Source organism: Lynx rufus, unplaced genomic scaffold (genome assembly GCF_022079265.1).
Source record: "Lynx rufus isolate CCGP_SWC_20201006 ecotype Redwood Valley unplaced genomic scaffold, mLynRuf1.p SCAF_31, whole genome shotgun sequence".
Classification (NCBI taxonomy): Eukaryota; Metazoa; Chordata; class Mammalia; order Carnivora; family Felidae; genus Lynx; species Lynx rufus.
Genome location: NW_025814847.1, coordinates 3,611,707 through 3,631,712, shown reverse-complemented (window position 1 = coordinate 3,631,712; position 20,006 = coordinate 3,611,707). Strand labels below are relative to the sequence as shown.

Sequence of the window (20,006 nt, the reverse complement as noted above, 5' to 3'; positions counted from 1 at the left end):
CCACGTCCTGTACCGTGAGGACGCCAGCGCTTCCCAGCTAGATCCACCCGCTCGGAGCCATCCCGAACGAACTGCCAGCCAGTTACGCTGTGGAGAGCAAGACCCTGATCCCAAAGCCTGTATGTGGAGCCCGAAGGACCAGGAGAGCCAACACGACATCGCAGGAGAAGGACAGAGCCCAGAAACAGACCCACGTAAACACAGGAGCAAAGGCGATCCGACGGAGCAGAGATCATCTCCTCAACAAACGGCACTGGAACAGCGGGACGTCCACACGCAAAAGAAATCCATCCAGAGGCTGACTTCACACCCTTCGCAAAAATCAACTCAAAAGGGGCGCCTGGGTGGCGCAGTCGGTTAAGCGTCCGACTTCAGCCAGGTCACGATCTCGCGGTCCGGGAGTTCGAGCCCCGCGTCGGGCTCTGGGCTGATGGCTCGGAGCCTGGAGCCTGTTTCTGATGCTGTGTCTCCCTCTCTCTCTGCCCCTCCCCCGTTCATGCTCTGTCTCTCCCTGTCTCAAAAATAAATAAACGTTGAAAAAAAAAATTAAAAAAAAAAAAAAAATCAACTCAAAAGGGATCATCAGCTTAAATGTAAAATGCAGAACTATAAAACCCCTCGAAGATAACACGGGGGAAGCCTAGGGGACCCTGGGTGTGGCGATAACTTTTTTTTTTTTCTTAAGTAATCTTCGTACCCGACGTGGGGCTCAAACTCACGACCCCGAGATCAAAGGTCACATGCTCCACCGACTGAGCCAGCCAGGCACCCCTGGCAATGACTTTTTAAATATAATGCCAAAGGCACAGTCGTTGAAAAAAAAATAATTGGCCAGCTGGACTTAATTAAAATGAAAAACTTCTGCTCCAGAAAAGACAATGTCAAGAGAATGAGAAGATGAGACACGCTCCGGGAGAAAATATTTGCAAAACACACATCTGATAAAAGACCAGTATCCGAAATACACAAAGAGCGGGATGCCTGGCGGGCTCAGTCCGTAGAGCATGTGGCTCCTGATCTCAGGGTTGTGAGTTTGAGTCCTGTGTTGGGTGTGGAGCTTATTAAGAATGAATGAATGAATGAATGAATGAATGAATGAATGAATGAAAGCAAGGACTCTTAAAACTCAACAATAAAAGAACAGCTGATTAAAATATGGGCCACAGGAGCGCCTGGGTGGCGCAGTCGGTTAAGCGTCCGACTTCAGCCAGGTCACGATCTCGCGGTCCGGGAGTTCGAGCCCCGCGTCGGGCTCTGGGCTGATGGCTCAGAGCCTGGAGCCTGTTTCCCATTCTGTGCCTCCCTCTCTCTCTGCCCCTCCCCCGTTCATGCTCTGTCTCTCTCTGTCCCCAAAAAATAAATAAACGTTGAATAAAATATGGGCCACAGATACCCATTAACGAACACCTCACCAAAGACACACAGATGGGAAAGAAGCACGGGGGAGTTGCCCCACACCGTATGTCATCCGGGAAAAAATGAAATAGAAGCAATGAGATACCACTGCACCTGTTGGAATGACCGCAGTCTGCACACCGTCTACACCCGGTGCCGCAAGGAGGTGCAGCACCAGGAGCCCTCGCTCACTGCTGCTGGGAAAGCAAAATGGTGCAGCCGCCTTGGGACACGGCTTGGTGCTTTCTTACAAACCCAGAATTTTCCTATCGTACAACCCAGCTGCCTCACCCTGGGTAATTGCCCACAGGAGTCGAAACATACGACCACAGAACAACCTGCATGCAGGGGTGCCTAGGTGGCTCAGTTGGTTGAGCATCCAACTCTCGATCTTGGCTCAGGTCATGATCCCAGGGGTCCTGGGGTCAAACCCTGCATTGGGCTCCGTGCTGAGCATGGAGCCTGCTTAAGATTCTCTATCTTCCTCTGCCCGCCCCCCCCCGCTTGTGCTCCCTATAGAGGGATGGATGGATGGATGGATGGATAGATAGATAGATAAAAACCCTGCAGGCAGATGTTTATAGCAGCTTTGATGGTAAATGGCACAGCTTGGAAGCAACCAAGAAGTCCTTCAGTAGGTGATCCCTCTCTGCCTTTCCCCTGATCACGCTTTCTCTGTGTCTCTCTCGCTCTCAAAAATAAACTTAAAAGAAAAAAAAGGAATGAGCAGTCAAGCCCTGAAAAGACACGGAGGAATCTCAAACGCACGTCGCTAAGTGAAAGAAGCTACTCTGCAAAGGCTACGTACCTTATGGTTCCAACTACGGAGAAACGATGGAGACCGTAAAAAAGAGAAGTGGTTGCCAGGGGGCGGGATGCGGGGACAAAGAGGCAAAGCACAGAGGATGTTTAGGGCGGTGAACTTACTCCAACACACCACACTGACGGATAACGTCATTCTACGTTTGTGACGCATTCCACAGGGTGTGCGACACCAAGAGTGAACTCCAAGGTAAGCTGCGGGCTTTGGGGGCTCATGTGTCAAGGTGAGTTCATCACGTGCAACCAACGTACCACTCTTGGAGATGCTGATAGTGGAGGAGGCTGTGTATGTGTGGGAGCAGGGGGCATATGGGAAATCTCTATCCTCCTCTTAACTTTGAGCCTGAAACTGCTCTAGCAAGATAAAGTCTTAAAACAAGAAGAAAAAGGGGCGCCTGGGTGGCTCAGTCGGTTAAGCATCCGACTTCGGCTCAGGTCACGATCTCGCGGTCCGTGAGTTCGAGCCCCGCGTCAGGCTCTGGGCTGATGACTCGGAGCCTGGAGCCTGCGTCCGATTCTGTGTCTCCCTCTCTCTCTGCCCCTCCCCCGTTCATGCTCTGTCTCTGTCTCAAAAATAAATAAAAACGTTAAAAAAAAAAAAAAGAAGAAGAAAAAAAAAAGATGGGGTGCCTGGGGGGCTCGTCCGTGAAGCATCTGACTCTTGATCTTGGCTCAGGTCATGATCTCACGGGTTCGTGAATTCGATCCCTGCGTCGGGCTATGAACTGTCAGTGAGTAGGCTACTCTCTCTCTGTTCCTCCCCCGCTAACCTGCTCTCTCTCTAAATAAAAAAATAAACTTAAAAAAGAGAGAGAGAGAGGTGCTATTTCAACTCTCCCTCTCCCACAGAATGGACTCCTTTTGCATCGGCTAGGGGGCAGGTGCCTGGGGCGGGCAGGGAGGGGACGGGGCTCCAGAAGGAGGCAGCCCCTCCGCTTACCGCTTGGCCTCCTCCAGCCGGCACAGGTACTGATAGGCCACGTTCTGCCGCCTCTGCTCGTCCATTTCCTCGGCTGTGAGGCGTTCATCTGAGGAGTCAGGGGGATAAGGTCAAGGCGGGGAGTGTAGGACAAAGGGCCATAGCACTGAAGCTGCTTCTTAACAGACTTTCTTAGGCAACTCTGCCCAGTGACCTGGATCACCTCACACGTCGGTGCCCCTCTTCCCGACAGCTCTGCCTCCCATCTCCAGCCCCCACCCCGTAAAGCCGCTCTGGTCAGCACCTGCAACAGGGGGCTCCCCTGTGTCAGAGGTGCTCCCTCCTGTTCCTCTCCAGCCGGCTCCTGACCCCTCCTTCCCCTCCATTTCAAGCCCTTCCCTCGAGGTCTCCCCACACGGATGTCCAGACCCCTCCGTGGCTGGGAACTTAGCTCCTTATTCTATCCCTAATAGCCTCTGAGTTCTCTAAGACCTGGGCCCATGTCATCCTCCCCAAGGACCCTCCCAGAGACTTAGGCTAACAGGACCAACGGGACTCACCATCCCACAGCCACTCATTCACGTGCTACCTTCTGCATGTCAGGCCCTGGGCTAGCAGACCCTTACTCTCAAGAAACAGATTCTCAGGGCGCCTGGGTGGCTCAGTAGGTTAAGAGTCCCACTCTTGATTTCGGCTCAGGTCATGATCTCACTATTTGTGAGATCGAGCCCTCCAGGCTGATAGCGAGGAGCCTGCTTGGGATTCTCTCTCTTCCTCTCTCCTACCCCTCCCCTGCTCATATACATGCGTGCTCACACGCGCTCTCTCTCTCTCAAAATAAATAAACTTTAAAAAAACAAAGAAACAGGGGCGCCTGGATGGCTCAGTCGGTTAAGTGTCCAACTTCGACTCAGCTCATGATCTCATGCTTCGTGAGTTCAAGCCCCACATCAGGCTCTGTGCTGACAGCTGGGAGCCTGGAGCCTGCTTCGGATTCTGTGTCTCCCTCTCTCTCTCTCTCTCAAAAAATAAACATTAAAAAATTTTTTAAGAACAAACAGGCAGAAAGGGGCAGAGGGGGAGGTAGTTCAACAAAGGGAATCATGTGGAAAAGGGCAATCACTTAGGACTAAGTGGAAAGAGAGAGAGTCTTAAAAGATCACAAAGCTATCTTTACTCTCCTTTCTGGTATAAGTCACTTGAGGAGGAGAATAATCTCCAAGCTCAATAAAATGCAGATAATACTCTGACCCCAAACTTGAGAACTGGGGTCCCTTAAGTGAGAGAGCACACGTATTGTGCCCTCCCACAGCCCCCCTCCTCCTGTCCCCCACCTCTGGAGTCTCCTTAGGGAAGACAATACAAAACCAGACGCGGTGAGACAAAGTTGCACACACACACACACACACACAAGAAATAAACACAGAGGGCCTGAAAAGAGACAGAGCTGAATCAGTCTGTCTTTGACTCAACACTTCATGCCAATCCTACTCTTTACCTCATTTCCTTATCGTGCATATCCTGCAACATGATTTGGAGGAGGGGCAGGGCTTATTGGAACCGGCAGTTGAGCAAGTTAAAACACACACACACACACACACACACGCACAAAACCTCCACGTTCAGATCCGAAAGGCCCAGCCAATCATAGGAAATCCATCGGTTCCCTCCAGGGAGTGTACAAGGAACAAGTGTTGGCTGCTAAGCACGGAAAATCAACCAGTAAGCGAATGACATCACCTCAGAGCCCCGAGCTGAGGGCTGTGTGAGATGGGCGGGGCTTTGTACACTCCCGAGTCTTAAAAACAGTCTTCCTGCCCTTCCAAGGTCTGAAACTAGCTTCCCTTCAACAGAACGGAGAACGGGGACTTTGTTTTTTAAACGCTAACGGCAAGGAAGGGGAAGAGGCGGAAGAAGGAGATTTCGCCTTTCATTCAGGAGGTCAAACAGAAACCTTTCTGCTACCACACCTCCTGACCCCGGTCTCTTTCTCAAGCAGTGTATTTGCAAGCGCGGCCCACGGACTACCTGCCCGATTACGTGGGGTGCGGGAAGCAGCGCAGCGGGCTTGCTACAAACGCAGAGAAGGGCCCCAGTCCAGACCTGCTGGAGCTGAAGCTCTGGGAGAGGGCTGCGGAATGCGGATTCGAAACAAGCCTCCTGGGTAATTCTGACCCTAACCTTTGAGAGGCCTGATCTCAAAGCGGCATCAAAAGCCGAGGTCTCTGGGCGTCCCGCCCCCCCCCCTTTCCCCGCGTAGCGCTGGGCGTGCAAGCCTGCCATCCGTAACTGCTGCCTTTCTACGCGGCCACCCAGACCACCTACACCCGCTCAGCCCCAGGGCCCCGGAACGTGGGGATGCGGCAGAAAGGTCGGTAAGCTTGGAAGCGCGGCGGGGTCCGGCGTTTCGCCGCTCCCGGTGCCACTGCGGCCCGCCGGAGACGCGACTGGGGGCTCCCTCCCCGCGCAGCGCAGGCCCGCCGCCCTCCTCGGTCCCCTCCGCACTCACACGGCGCCGGGCCCGCGCCCGCTCTCCGCCGCTCCATGTTCCTCCTCTTTCCAGGTTTGAATCTCCCGCCGCCCGGCCACCGCCCTCACCGACGCCGCGGCCGGAGCGCACTTCCGGCCAGGCCGCGGGGGGCGCTGGGATTTGTAGTTCCAGGCCGCGCGCGCGCAGGCGCAGGAGCGCCGCCAGGTGCGGAGGCGGAGGCCGCCGCGGGTGGGGGAAGGGCGGGGGGAGCCGCCCTCCCTTCTCCGCCCCGCCGTGGGCCCCTGTTCCTCTAGGGCTCCTCCGCTGCTAAGGCAGCCTCTGCCTTTGCCGCCGTCATTTCTCCCCGGTGTCCCCACGGACCCCGCTCCGCTTCCTGTAGCAGTCTTGGTTCCTGCTAACTTGCGGGCCAGCTTGTACTGAACTAGATGGTGCGGATGCAGAGGTAAATCAACATGCTTAGTGCCTTAAAAGCCGCTGTTCTGGAATTGGTGACAGACCTAAAGTCAAAGAAATTAGAGGTCAGTGATACTCAGAGGGACGAGGTCACTGCTGCCGCGAAGCTAAGGGCAGGGAAGGTCAGGAAGACTTCCTAGTGGAGGCGGCAGCTGATCTGGGTTGGAAAGGGAACAAGAATTCATCAGACTGAAAGAGGAATTTCAGTCCGTGGAAACAGCATGTGCAAGAGCCCGGAGGTGAGTTCAGGAAATAAGCGGTTCGGTTTTATCGGAGAACAACGCTCGGTCGGGGAGACGCGGGAAGAGAGCCTGGAGGGGCAGGGGCACGGCCGGCGCTGCGGTACCTCGCGCGGCGCTGACGTGCCTGGAGGTGCTCTGGGGGGCTGTCACGAGCCAAGGAATACTTCGGACCCAGGGCAGCGCCAGATTCCGAATTTATAAAGACTCCTTCTGCAGCCGGGCGTGGAGCGGGGGGAGGCTAGGGGCAGAGGCCGTGGAGACTGCAAGGCAGTAACACAGGTGGAGATAGTAAAGTCTGAACTCGTAAAAATAATTCTGACACCTGTCCTGAATTTTTTTTTTAATTTTTTTCCTATATTAACTAGCAGGCTTCCCCATCTGGTGTTTCTCCTTTTGCCCTCCCCCCCTCCCCACTCCCATGCCTCATTCAAGCAAGGAGGCAGCCTAGGTTCATAGCCTCAGGGGAGGGATGTGAAGGGGTACGAAACAGAAAACATCCAAACCTTCAGAGGGACAGAAGAGACTCAGGGCGGAGACAAAACTGGGAGATGTGGGGTTTGAAGACAGGGGGTGCTCCCTGAGATCAGAAGGGATCCCCTTTGCTCTCCACCAGCAGGAAAGCACAGAGAATCTAGGCTCCTGGTAATGGAGGTCGCACTCCCTGCTTTCCGGGCAGCACAGGACCCTGACAAGGAGCAGTTGCATAATGAGGTTGTGCAGAAACTCCCCAGCTGAGCCAGAAAGGAAGTACCCGGATGGGTTACCCTCACTTCCGCTTTGGGACGAGGGCCCCTGGCCCCGTCAGAGCCAGGTCCGTGAGATGAAAGGAGGTGTCGGTGGATAGTAAGTAAATGGCTGAGGACCCAACGGGCCTTCCCTCTCAAGTCTTAGCGTCCCATACTCCCTGCATCCTGGGAGAAAGGAGGGGACAGAGATCCCGACTCATATTGTCTCCACCATCCCAGTGCAACAGGGGCTTGAAACAGGGGCTGAGCAGAGAGGTATTTCTCGCATACCAGGGTTAGGGACCAACACACAAGAATGACACGCATCCGGTGTTCTTGCCTCCTGGTACTATATTTAGCATTATCTTGTTTAATCTTCACAAGAGGGATGAGGGAACCGAGGCTTAGAAATGTCACACAGCTAAAACTGGTGGCACCAAGACACAAGTGCAGCCCCAAGCTTGAATTCTCCACCGCTGTGCGCTAAGCCGCCTCCATGGCCGTGGCTATCAAACAGCGGAGGAGGGCGCGCTGGGGAGAGGTTTCAGAGGTAGAACCGTATGACCCAGAGCGGAGGAGAGGGGTCACGGATGCCCCCCGCGTTCCCAGCTCACGGACTGGGTTGGTGGTGGCGCAGCTAACACTGGGAACATGGGGTCAGTAGATGGGAGGAAACAGGAATTTTGCTTGGACGAAGTAAGTCTAGAGATAGGCATGTAGAAATTATTGGCGGGAGGCGGGGGCACGCCTGGGTGGCTCAGTCGGTTAAGCTTAAGCGTCTGAGTCTTGATTTCCCCTCAGGTCATGATCTCATAGTGATGAGATCAAGCCCTGCATGGAGCTTTGAGCTGACATCGCAGTCTGCCTGGGATTCTCTCTCTCCTCTCTCTCTGCCCCTCCCCAGCTGGTGCTCACTCACCCTCTCTCTCTCTCTCTCTCAAAATAAATAAATAAACAATAAAAGAAATTATTGGCTTATCAGTGGTGTGAAAATCAGAGGTATGGATGCAGTGTTCGTGGAAGTGTGCGTAAGGTAAGAAAAGGGCAGAGGGCAGAGCACGGGGGACCGTTAGCATTTAAGAGGTGGACAGAGGGCCCAGCAAAGGAGACAGAGAAGGAACTGTCCAGAGAAAAGAAAGAGCCAGGACACGGGTCCTGGAAGCCCTAGTGAGGACGGAGTTGCAAGGAGATGTCGGATAAAGTGGGGGGTCAAACAAGAAAATGATTCGGAAATGATCACTGGGTCATTGAGAGGTCGTTGGAACCTCGGCGAGAGTAGTTTGAGTCCCTGTACCTCCCTAAAACCTCTCCCCTTAAGGGAAGGCTGCTGACTGGGCACAGAGGAGCTGCCTGGCAGGCCCTGGCCAGGCTGTGGGAGCGTCCTGGAGGCCAGCCCACGGGTGGGAGCTGCAGGCAGCTGGGAAAGCCTGCGGGCACGGGCCCCGTCTGTGGCCCAAGGCACTGTGCACCCCGCAGGCGTTCAGCAAACACTGTCCAGCCATTTCGGGGGAGCCCGACTACTTCCTGGTAACTTGGTTTCTGGCGAAGGCCTCTCTACTTTATTTTAATTTTTTTTTTCAACGTTTATTTATTTTTGGGACAGAGAGAGACAGAGCATGAACGGGGGAGGGGCAGAGAGAGAGGGAGACACAGAATCGGAAACAGGCTCCAGGCTCTGAGCCATCAGCCCAGAGCCCGACGCAGGGCTCGAACTCACGGACCGCGAGATCGTGACCTGGCTGAAGTCGGCCGCTTAACCGACTGCGCCACCCAGGCGCCCCAAGGCCTCTCTACTTTAAAAGAGGCTTCTGGGGGCACCTGGGTAGCTCGGTTCGTTAAGCGTCTGACTTCAGCTCAGGTCATGATCTCGCAGTTTGGGAGTTCGAGCCCCGCATTGGGCTCTGTGCTGACAGCCCGGAGCCTGCTTCGGATTCTGTGTCTCCCTCTCTCTGCCTCTTCCCTGCTCATGCTCTTTCTCTCTCAAAAATAAATAAACATTAAAAATTAAAAAAAAATAAAAAGGCTTCTGCCCCAGGTAAATGAGGACACTTGCTTTCTAATGCCAGCCACCCTCAGCGAGTTAGCACAGTAGGGGCCGCTGTCACTGGCCTGCTGTCCTCTCATTAAGCAGAACATGGATGTTGCAGATCAGAGCGGGGGCAGAGAGACTCTTCTGATCTCCAGGCCTTTCCTGACCATCACCTTTCCCCTCGTTCCCAAATGTGGAATGTACCCACACAGGAGCACAGTGTATGTGTGTGTGTGTGTGTGTGCGTGTGTGAAAGGGCTCACTTCTAGGACAGCCCAGGCCTCATTAAAGCTTGCAATCCCAGTGCAGTGGAAGGGACCCTGGGCTAATCAGCCCAGAATCAGAAAACCTGGGCTCTAACCCCAGCTGCATGGTTCTGTGACCTCAGGCAAGTCCTACCTGCTTTCTGAGCCTGGTCCCCTCCTCTGCGGAATGAGAGTTTGGCACAGATGATCTCTGAGGTTGTAACCAGGCACAGGCCCGTCACGCTTTGGCTCCTTGCTTAAAGTGAGGGACTTGAGGGGTGTGTGCAGAGGTGGGCAGTGGTGGGGCAGGAGGGGCGATGGAATCCAGGTAACTGCCCAAGTGCCATCAGTGATTCAGCACTGGGATAGGTCGTCTGAACTGTCCATCAAAAGATTCCCTAGGAGTGGAGGGCGGTGCCTGGTTGTCTGGTAACCCTGGGGCTTTGAGCTAAGGGCTTGGAGAGGTAACCCAAGCCAGAGGGACCATTCCAGAGAGCCGGCCGCAGAGAGGATCGAGGGAGGTAAGGTATCCTGTGGCTGGGGCCCCGAGACCTGGTGGGGTTAACGCGGAATGTCCCAGGGATGAGGGCCTTGAAGGCAGGATTCATAGGTGTTCTTAGTTGCAGGGGGAATTTCTTTGAAAAGAGAGACATCTCTGCCTGCCTCTTCCAAGAAAGAGGGGAAAGAAGGAAAGAAATGGGGGGGGGAGAGGGTGCTGAGCGTGCAGGCCCCAGTCTTTACCACCCTCCCCCCGGTCTCCTGGGAAGAGAGTTCAGGAAAAGGCTTTGCCTTTCTAGGAGAGAGATCCTAACAGGGAAGCACATGTGATGACTGGAGCAGGGGGCTGGGGGCCCAGAACCAGCCGGTTGTGGAACAAGAGACCCCGAAGTGGGGCGTGGGCATGAATGGCCGGACGGCATCGTCCGTCCTGAAAGCTGACTCCTTGCCGATTCAATAGCCCTCTCAGCTCCGCGTCCCCGGCGCCCTGTATGGCTCCCGGGGTGCAGCAGGTGCTCACCGAGCATCTGTTGAGCTGACCCGACCCACACCCAGGAGCGCCTAGATTGTGAGTGCGAGGGTGTCCGTGGGGAACAGTGATGGTGGAGGAGAACAGATGATGGAGGGGAGGCCCCGCGCGTGCTCCGTTCAGCTGCCCTTTCGTTTGCTCGTTCAGTGAATGTTTTTTGTGTTGTGGTAAGGTACACATACCTTTTTATCCCATCAAGCCGTTTCTAAGCGCACAGCCCAGTGGCAGCGGGTACACACGCATTAACGCATTAGCCATCGCCTCCAGCCACCTCCATCTCATTCGATGGACGTTTATTGAGGACCTACTACGTGCCAGACCCTAACGTCGTTCCAAATCTGGTAGGAGAGGTAGACAAGAAAGTCAGCAACTTTCACCCGGTGTGATAAACACTGGAAAAGACACGGGCACAAGGTGCCGTGGGGTCCGGAAGGACCCACATGGCTGAGGGAGGAGGCTTTCTGTTACTTGAACTGGGTCCTGAAGGAGGACAGAGAACGCAGTTGGGACGGTGGAGTAAGGGCTGATGTGGCGCCCAGTAGGGGTGCGGAAGCGGACTTCGGTGGCGGCAGCGAGGAGTCCTTACGGCCCTGGGGGCGGGGTTAGAGCTGAATCACCCGAGAGGGAGCCTGCTTTGGAGGAAGCCCAGGGTGACATATTGACCCCCCTGCTCCCCAGTGTCAGCGCGATGTCTTCCTCCAGCCCTGAGGATACCCCCCGAGAGCCTGAGTCTGAGCCTGAACCCTCAACCTCCAAGCAGAAACAGAGGGGAAAGCGGCCACGGCAAGCGGCCAGCGTCCACGCCCTCACCAGGGCTGGCCACGGGGCGCTCCTGGCTGGCCGGAACCACGAAGCCCTGACCAGCTTCCAGAGGGCCTTCGTCCTGGCCTCGGAGGCCCCGCAGACTCGCGACACCCCTGTTCTCCGGGCCTGTGCCTTCAACCTGGGGGCTGCCTACGTGGAGACCGGGGACCCAGCCCGGGGCCTCGAGCTGCTCCTGAGAGCCCGACCTGAGGAGAAGGCGCAGGGCAGGCGTCACGGCGACCAGTGTTTCAACGTGGCTTTGGCCTACCACGCCCTGGGCGACCCGCCTCAAGCTTTGGCCTGGTACCACAGGGCCCTGGGTCACTACCAGCCACTAGGCGACCGTGGGCAAGTCCACGCAAAAATGGGAGCCTGCTACCAGGCTCTGGGACAGTCTGAGCTGGCAGCCCACTGTCTGCAGGAGGCAAGCCGGGCCTACGCCCAAGCAGGGCAGCCCCAGGCTGCGGCCTTGGCCTTGGGGGCTGCGGCGGGGTGTATGCTGAAGAGCCGGCGGCATGGGGTGGGCGCGGTGACGCGGGTGCTGGAGGAGAGCCGGAGGCTCGCTGAGAGGAGCCCTGAGCACAGACTGCTGGGTGAGGCCTGCGGGCAGAGGAGAAGCGGGGTCTGGGGAGATCAGACCAGGCGATGCTCTGAGACGTGGGGTGCAAGCGGAGGCTTTTCCGAGGGCTGGGGAAAGGGCCGGAGGACCCCAGGAGAGGGGGACAGGGGCCGCACCGGGACAGCTGCAGCTGACCTGGCTGCCCGTGACCCTGGCCACGCCCTCCAGGGCATCTCTATAACGACCTAGGCCTGAGCTACTGCCAGCTCCAGCTGTTCCCGCTTGCAGCGGAGGCCTTCCTGCGGGCCCTGCCCCTGTGTCGCGGGCCGGGAGAGGAGGCCACGGTGCTGAGAAACCTCGGGACGGCCCACGGTGCCCTCGGCAACTACCGGCAAGCCCTGGAGTGTCACCAGAAGGCTGCTGACCTGCATGGTGGGCACCAGGGGCTGGGGGCTGCGTTGGGACCGAGGGACTAAGGGGGGGCTCCAGCCGGGGCCCGAGGCTGGAGCGTGGACGGACCTTTGGGACTGGTTATGGGGCCAGGAAGTCCAGAGCCAGGAGGTGAGGGCTGGGGGAGCAGGAGATGGGATGGCCAGACAGGACGGTGGGTTGAGGGCCCGGAGATGAGGCCTGGGGCTGGGGGGACACGTGGCGGGGGGGGGGGGCAGAGGGCAGAGCCCCGGGCGGGAGAGGAGCCTGACGTGGAAGCCAGTGCCTCTCTGATTAAGTGGTTGTGTGCAAGTGAGTCCCCGTCGCTCTCCGAGCTTCGGTTGCTGCACGTGCAGGAAGGGAACTTTGCCGCTTCGCAGGGTCAGGTCGCAGGGTCGTTGCCCAGCTCAAGGTGGCCAGCGGGGGTGGGGGGTGGGGTGCATTCAGACCGAAAAGCAGGCCTGAGGAGAGGCCTCCGCGGTGCAGCTGGAGGCGCGCGGGGGCTGAGCGCCGGGACTCCCGGGGGCCCGGCCTTGGCCGCCAGGGGATACGCCTCAGAGGCCAAGGCCCCCGCTTACGATGGGGTGGCTCTGTCGTCAGGCTCTGGGGGGCAGCGGCGGGAGCAGGGCCGGAGCTTTGGCAGCCTGGCGTTTGTACTGAGCCAGCTGGGGGACCACAGGGCGGCCAGAGACAACTACCTACACGCCCTGCAGGCGGCCCGGGACACTGGTGAGTGGCAGGGGGACGGGCGGAGGGTCCCCGGGGCTGCTGGGGAGGGTCAGTCGCGTGGGGAGCCGCCAGAGGACCCCCGGGGAGAGAGAGAGAGCCCCTCTCTCCCCAGGGGACACGAAGGGCCAATGGCAGGCCTGCGAGGGGCTGGGGGCTGCCGCAGCCAGACTGGGGCAGCACGACCAGGCCTTGACGTACTATAAGGAGGCGCTGGCTCGGAGTCAGGTGAGACCCCGCGCCCCAGAACCCAACTCTCCCTGCTCCCCTCCTCTGCTGACACTCCTGCCTTCGCCTTGTCTCCCCCACCACTCGTCACCCACCAGACACACTGGGCACAGTGTGCTGGGCCCCGGGACACTGCTGGCAGGAGGGGTTCGTCTGTCCACAACTGTGCACAGGCGGTGACAGGATCCCGGCAGAGGCCCGGGGCTGCGGTAGAAGAGAAGGAAGACGAGCCCCCTTCCCTCCTCCGCCTCCTGTCTCTTTCCTCCCCAATCCCCAGAGGACCCCCACCACCCCCGTTATCCACCCTCCCTCCAGAAGGAGCCAGGCTCTGTGCGGGACCGGCTGGTGGCCAAGCTGGCAGACGCCATGAGGACCCACCTGGCCCGGGCCGGGCTCGTCCCCACGCACGCCCTGGTGAGGTGACACCTGAGACAAGGAGTGGGGGCGGGGACAGGTGGCCCAGAGAAGGGGGTGGTGGCAAAGCAGAGCTGAGGCCCTCAGGGCTGCTGCCCCGGGCTGCTCGTGTGTGTGTGTTCACCTGCCCCAGAGCCCGCAGAGTGGACACGTGTCGCTTTTCCGAGGACACCTGCAGGTAGGGAGGTGGGCGGGGGGGGAGGGTGGCCCGTCTCCCAGCGCTGGGCAGTGCCAGGCCTTTGCCTGGGTGGTCACTAGCCCGGAGGCTGAGCCCTACCCAGAGGAGCTGGAAACCAAGTCCCGGGCTGCAGTTCTCCAACAGGCCACACGGTGGGGGCGGTACTGCGGTTCCCGGTCGGGGCGGCTCTCCCTGCGTCTCCACCACCCCCTGGCTCTCTGGCTCCCCCGACCCTCTCTCGGCCTCCCTGCCTCTCACCCCTCCAGATAACCTCGGGGAACCTCCCACCCAGGAATTAAAATTATACTCGACTATTTATTATATTTATTTAATGGGATTCATGTCTTCTCTTAAAGACTAGGACACTGTATTTATCATTTGCAAGTGAAACTAAATTAGCCTGGTCCGGGCAGAGGACTGGACTGGGGAAGAGCTGGGGTCCGTCTGAAGGCAGCCACCGACTTCCTGTGACTTTGCCCCTGGAGGCCCCAGGCAGGATGAGGTGGAGGCCAGGCTCTGGCCATGTCTGATCGTCCGTGAGCCCGAGTTCTAACTTGAGCGTTACTAGCACGGACCTCGTCACGGATTTCCACTCTCAGAGGCGTGGCCCATCCCAGTTAGCATCTAGCACCGCTCTGTGTGGGGCCGCTGCGTGTGGAGGGAACATACGCTCGCGGATATGTCACAGCGGGTTCCCTTTACTCCCCGCCATCCCCAGACTTCGGCTCCAGGGAGGCCCCAGGCTCCAGGAGGGCCGGGAAGGGGCAGAGTGGAAGTGAGGCACAGGTGAGTGGAGTGGGGCCGGGGCTCCGGGGCTCCACGGGGGTGCGGACGCTGGTGGGGTCGGGGCCGCGGCCACGCAGGCACCCCGGGGAGGGGGGGGGACGTGTCCCTGGTGCTGCTCTGCCCCCTGTTCCCCACCCCTCCAGGTCTTCGGGCGGGTGGGAGGAAGAGGAATTGGAGGAGGGCCAGGAGGAGAGAGAGGACCAGGCCCCACCGGATGTCCCCCCCGCGTCTTGGGCACAGAGGCTGGAGTGTGAGTGGCAGCAGGCTGTCCCTAGCTGTGCATCTCCTACCTGGACACGGGAGCAGTCTCTCCCCCACGTTGGTTTCCTGGATGCCCCCTCCTCCCCCTGGGTCTGCCGCTGAGGCCTGACCAGCCCCCTCCCCTTCCTGCTCACCTCTCAAGGCCCTGGCCCAGTCTCCCTGACCCCTTTCTCAGTCACCTCTTCCTGGCCACTTCCTTGGCTTTCCTAACTTCTAGAACTTTGCATCTTAGAACACCAAGTTTTACTGAAAGCCTACCACGTGCCAGGTACGGAGACCGAGTGATTTTCTTGCCCTAGCTCACCGTATAGCAGCCTCGTCCCCCAAAGGCTTCAACCTCTGGGGCCAGAGCTGTTTGCTACTTGCTATTCACACTTGAACTCCTTGCCTTCCATTCAGTGTGTCGTCCTCCGGGCAGCAGTGGGCGGTGGGCGGCCCAGCTTTGCCAAGCGCCTGCCCCGTACGGAGGGTAGTCTTTCGTGCGCCCCGTGCCAGCGCCCGGTGAACGCACCCCGACACGCACCCTCCTTGTTCTTCTCCCAAAGTTTTCTCTTTGCACCATGTGGTTCTTGGCACAGAGAGGCCTGTGATGAGCGTGCCCATCCCTCTCCATCTAGGTCCAGGATCCGGGGCCCATCTCCCGCTTGGAGGCCAAGGCCCCCTCCGAATGGAGCATCCTGGCATTCTGGTCCCCAGTGGCCCCCAAGTCGATAGGTGGGTCCCCGGGGGAGGGGAAGAGGCCTGGGGAATGGATGAAAGGAGTAGGAGAGGATGTGGCTTTGGATGGTGTTAAGGGGGGTGGGGGAGATACGCCCCCAGTACTTGGGGGCATAGTGCTTGGACCCTCTCTGTCTGCCCTCGAGCAATCTTTTTTTTGTTTTTTTAAATACAATTTATTGTCAAATTGGCTAACATACAGGCTTGGTTTTGGGGGTAGATTCCCATGGTTCATCACCTACATACAACACCCAGTGCTCATCCCAACAGATGCCCTCCTCCATGCCCGTCACCCACTTTCCCCTCTCCCCCACCCCACCCCGTCCACCCTCAGTTTGTTCTCTGTAAGCCCTCAAACACTCTTAACACTCACGCAACTCTGGAGCCCTGGGCGTCCCCTGTCTCTTGCACAGCCTGACCGTAGGCCTCCCAGAGAGGGAGAGTCCCACTGAATGGGGGGGGCGTGAAGCTCAAGCTTGCCCCCTCCTGCCCTGGGGCCCAGTGGCCAAGGTGAAGGCTGCCCTCTGCTCTGTCCCCGGCCGCTGCCCCTGGCAAGCCCTCCCTGACTCTCGCAGGTCGCCCGGATGGCCCAGGGAAACCCCAAGCAGGAACCCTCAGAGGAGACTCACCAAGTCTGGCTTCTGTACGATCATGTGACTCCACTCTGCTGGCCCGGAACGCGGCCTCTGTGCTTCCTCCGCAACACTCAAACGTTCCGGGTTTCTGGGACCAAGCCTCTTCCCGGGGATTCAGCGCTGCATGGACACGTGATGTGCCACCATCGACAGATGGGCTGTTGTGCACATTGAACAAGGGCTTGGCGGTCTCGGCACTGAGATGTCCAGTTTGCTCCTCGCTGGAAGTTTGGGGCTCAGGGGGCTAAAGGAAGGAGGAACATGGACAGTGAATTTCCTTCTGGATCCAAACCTCATGATTGCTAAGGCCCTTGCCAGTTCCAAAAGCTGTGACATGTTGGCCAAGAGGCTTTGCAGTCCCTGACGTCTCCAGACGTCTATTTTCTCGAAAGGGGAAATGGGGATATAGCCCGAGAGAGGACACCTCTGAATGCACTGCTGCACCGTCGCGGGTTTGGGAGGCAGCCCCGCAGGCCTGTGGGACAGCCGCGATGAGCGGTCACACGGCGGTCACACAGGGCACAAACCACACGGTGCTTCCTCCTGCAGTCCTCACAGTGGATGACCCCCTTTCCCAGATGCGGAAAAGACAGCACCAGGGTTAATGGGTTTGTCCTCTCAGGCTACACCACTAGGCAGTGGGGAAGCCGGGACTCAAACCCAGGCCGTCAACACCTTCTAGAACGCGGTGCAGTTCCGCACCTCCACCCCCGCCCCGGTCGTGCTGGTGCTTACCAAGAGCTGACCGTGTTGGTACCAAATGTGCTTATGCTGGCGTATGTGTTATTGCAGTTTGTCATTTAATTAAATATCATGCAAACTGGTGAACCAAGTGTGAAAACAAGCACCGTTTCTATGAAAACTAAGTCGAATCCTTAGAAGTCTTGATTAAGGTGACTCAATTCAAAAACTACTATTGAATTAGATGGGACCAAGACAATTATCACATTTGGCTGCAAAATAATAAAAGTCTAGATGAGTTTTGCACTTAGATTGCTTCAACCACGCCACTCGCTGTTCCGCCCCCCGTGAGCAAACTGGAAATCGCAGGTGGTCCATTTATGCGCGAAGGATGAAGAAGTCAGCCGCGGCCTGTTCTCCAAGAAGAGACCCTGGCCACACTTTGACAGACGGCAGATGAATGTATTTTTTTGTTTTAAGTTGAAATAAAAGAACCCATTTCAGGTCGTGTCAGAGAAGAGGGTTTCCACTACACCGTGAGATTTTGAGGATTCATTAAAATATCTGCCGAGGGCCTACCATATGCCCAGCATGCCACGAGCTGCTGAGGACACTGGGGACACGGCCGCTCACCTTTCTTATTGTCCCGTCAGGTGTTGGGGGTGTCTTGATTTGGATGCAGGTTCACCAGCTGTAACAGAGTCCAATGTAATCTACCATTTATTTATTTATTTTCTTTAAAGTTTATTTATTTATTTTTTTTTCAACGTTTATTTATTTTTGGGACAGAGAGAGACAGAGCATGAACGGGGGAGGGGCAGAGAGAGAGGGAGACACAGAATCGGAAACAGGCTCCAGGCTCTGAGCCATCAGCCCAGAGCCTGACGCGGGGCTCGAACTCACGGACCGCGAGATCGTGACCTGGCTGAAGTCGGACGCCCAACCGACTGCGCCACCCAGGCGCCCCTAAAGTTTATTTATTTGGAGAGAGAGGGAGGGGCAGAGAGAGATGGGGAGAGAGAGAGAGAGAGAGAGAGAGAGAGAGAGAGAGAGAAAATCCCAAGCAGGCTCTGCAAGGCCAGCCACGGGGCTCGACCCACGAACTGTGAGATCATGACCTGAGCTGAAATCGAGAGCAGGACGCTTAACCGACCGAGCCACCCAGGAGCCCCGTAACTGTGCCTTTAAACAGAGAGAACTTTACTCCTGTCTCACGTAAGCAGTCCCCATGGAGGCGGTGGCTTCCTGGAGCTCAGGGAGTCAGGCAGGACGCTCTGCCGTCCCCAACACAGCATTCCCATGCCATGTCCTAAACTGGCTGCCCCACCCGCGGCATAGCACCTTCATTCCTGCCGGTAAGAAGGAAAAAGGAAGTGGAGGAAAACCTGCGTTTTTTCCAAGGTGCCATCTGGCAGTTTCAAGTCATTTCTGCTCGGACCTCATTGGTCAGAGTTTAGTCACATGTACGTGCCCGGCTGCTGCAAGGGAGACTGGAAAATGTAGTGTGTAGCCGGGCAGCCGTGTGGCCACATAAAACTCCGGGGTTCTGTTGCCGAAGGAAGAAAGGAGAGTGGATTTTGAGGGACAAGCAGCGGCAGCTGCCACACGGGAGTATCACCACGGGGTCAGGCCAACCCCATGTCAACCGTCACTGACTCTACTACTGAATAGCTGTATTATCTTAGGAAAATGACTTCTCTCTGTGCTAGTCAATGTCCTCATCTAAAACACGAGGATAAAAATGCATCGTAGGATCGACGGGGTGAAATGTGTAAGCATCCGGAACTCAGGAGTGCTCGATCCATGAGCCTTTAATAAATTGGTTTTGAAGGCATTTCTCAAAGAAAACTCTAGAAGCCTGGAAGCAGAAATAGGATGGAGTAGGTCTTCGGCTCCACTTCCTGGGGACACGGGGTGAGATATGCTTGTGTCACTGTCCTATACTTAACATCTCATCAGAATGACGATAGCAATGACAACCCTTTAATTACATATTTCCACACCAGAGAGGGCAGTTCAGTACAGAATAATGCCTTAGAGTGCAGACTCTAGGTCAGGCTGTTTGGACCCTAGCTCCCCCTCCACCAACAGCTACCGCTGTGTCATCAGGCATGTGGTTCAACACCTTGAAGCCTCAGTTTGCTCTTCTGTAAAATGGGAACGATAACAGGGTTGCTGCAAGGGTAAAATGAGCTGATTCATGTTAGCATGTGGCACATGTAAGTATTCAAATGTTATCTGTCAAAAAAGCATGCTCCATATTGTGTTTTAGAAATAAATCTTCAGGGGGCACCTGGCTGGCTCAGTTGGTGGAGCGTGTGACTCTTGATCTCAGGGTCATGAGCTCGAGCCCCATGCTGGGTGTAGAGATTACTTAAAAACAAAAAAAGAGATCCTAACAAAAAGGGGAAGGACTTCTACATACTGGTGATGGTATAAAATGAATGAGGTCGGGGCGCCTGGGTGGCGCAGTCGGTTAAGCGTCCGACTTCAGCCAGGTCACGATCTCGCGGTTCGTGAGTTCGAGCCCCGCGTCGGGCTCTGGGCTGATGGCTCAGAGCCTGGAGCCTGTTTCCGATTCTGTGTCTCCCTCTCTCTCTGCCCCTCCCCCGTTCATGCTCTGTCTCTCTCTGTCCCAAAAATAAATAAACGTTGAAAAAAAAATTTAAAATGAATGAGGTCTTGGATAAGATTATCCAATTGTAAGGTACATTACAATTTAGATGTAAAAACCCAATTTCCAGCCACAAACACAGTCTAACAAAAACAATTTTCCACCGCAAATGCAGTCTGATAAATTCTATTTCATACAACAAACGTGTAAAACAAACATAGCTGGGGGACAAGGGTACATCTTACAGGAGATGATAAATCTTTTATAATTCAAAAGGAGAATAGCAGAAGAGTAATTAAAAGCAGGGGGAGTTCTTGCCTTTCTCAGTGAACTAGCCAGGATACAATTCATGGCACAGAAAAATAACATGGAAACAGGACCTTCACCTGGTTAATTACTTTATCTTAATGTCTTAGTGGTAACTGGTGTGTTATTCCCAAGACTTCCCCCCACCCTCTGCCGCTTAAGTATGTGAGAGTGTGTGTTTGCATTCTATTTATTTAGTTATTTTATTTATTATTTTTGAGGGGGGGTGCAGAGAGAGAGGGGAACAGAGGATCTGAAGAGGACAGCGGCAAACTCACCAAATTTGAGATCACAATCTGAGCCGAAGGCATATGCTTAAC

The 20,006-nt window shown here is 56.3% G+C and overlaps 3 protein-coding genes across 6 annotated transcripts in view; 2 read left to right on the top strand and 1 right to left on the bottom strand.

The window, feature by feature from the left end:
* IQGAP3 (IQ motif containing GTPase activating protein 3) overlaps positions 1-5,766 on the bottom strand; it is a 36,499-nt gene extending 30,733 nt beyond the window's left edge. Inside the window, exons 1-2 of the mRNA XM_047092980.1 lie at positions 5,646-5,766; positions 3,158-3,245 (exon numbers count right to left, since the gene is read on the bottom strand). Coding sequence (XP_046948936.1) covers positions 3,158-3,245; positions 5,646-5,682 — 125 coding nt within the window. The 5' untranslated portion in view covers positions 5,683-5,766. The remainder of the gene's footprint in view (positions 1-3,157; positions 3,246-5,645) is intronic.
* Positions 5,767-6,117: 351 nt separating this feature from the next.
* LOC124521805 (tetratricopeptide repeat protein 24-like) lies at positions 6,118-14,124 on the top strand. 3 transcript variants are annotated; one of them, XM_047092924.1, is made up of 7 exons: positions 6,118-7,165; positions 11,027-11,745; positions 11,940-12,143; positions 12,741-12,869; positions 12,982-13,094; positions 13,372-13,508; positions 14,043-14,124. In XM_047092924.1, exons 1-6 carry the CDS (start codon positions 7,029-7,031, stop codon positions 13,462-13,464), a joined length of 1,395 nt encoding a protein of 464 aa, XP_046948880.1. In that variant the 5' UTR covers positions 6,118-7,028; the 3' UTR covers positions 13,465-13,508; positions 14,043-14,124. The 3 variants fall into 3 exon arrangements, with proteins under 3 accessions (XP_046948880.1, XP_046948877.1, XP_046948879.1); XM_047092921.1 differs by lacking the exon at positions 14,043-14,124 and having other exon boundaries at positions 13,410-13,584; XM_047092923.1 differs by lacking the exon at positions 14,043-14,124 and having other exon boundaries at positions 13,372-13,562.
* A 241-nt stretch (positions 14,125-14,365) lies between these two features.
* LOC124521806 (tetratricopeptide repeat protein 24-like) lies at positions 14,366-17,076 on the top strand. 2 transcript variants are annotated; one of them, XM_047092926.1, is made up of 4 exons: positions 14,366-14,472; positions 14,616-14,722; positions 15,351-15,447; positions 16,026-17,076. In XM_047092926.1, exons 1-4 carry the CDS (start codon positions 14,366-14,368, stop codon positions 16,105-16,107), a joined length of 393 nt encoding a protein of 130 aa, XP_046948882.1. In that variant the 3' UTR covers positions 16,108-17,076. The 2 variants fall into 2 exon arrangements, with proteins under 2 accessions (XP_046948882.1, XP_046948881.1); XM_047092925.1 differs by having other exon boundaries at positions 15,279-15,447.
* Positions 17,077-20,006: the final 2,930 nt, after the last annotated feature.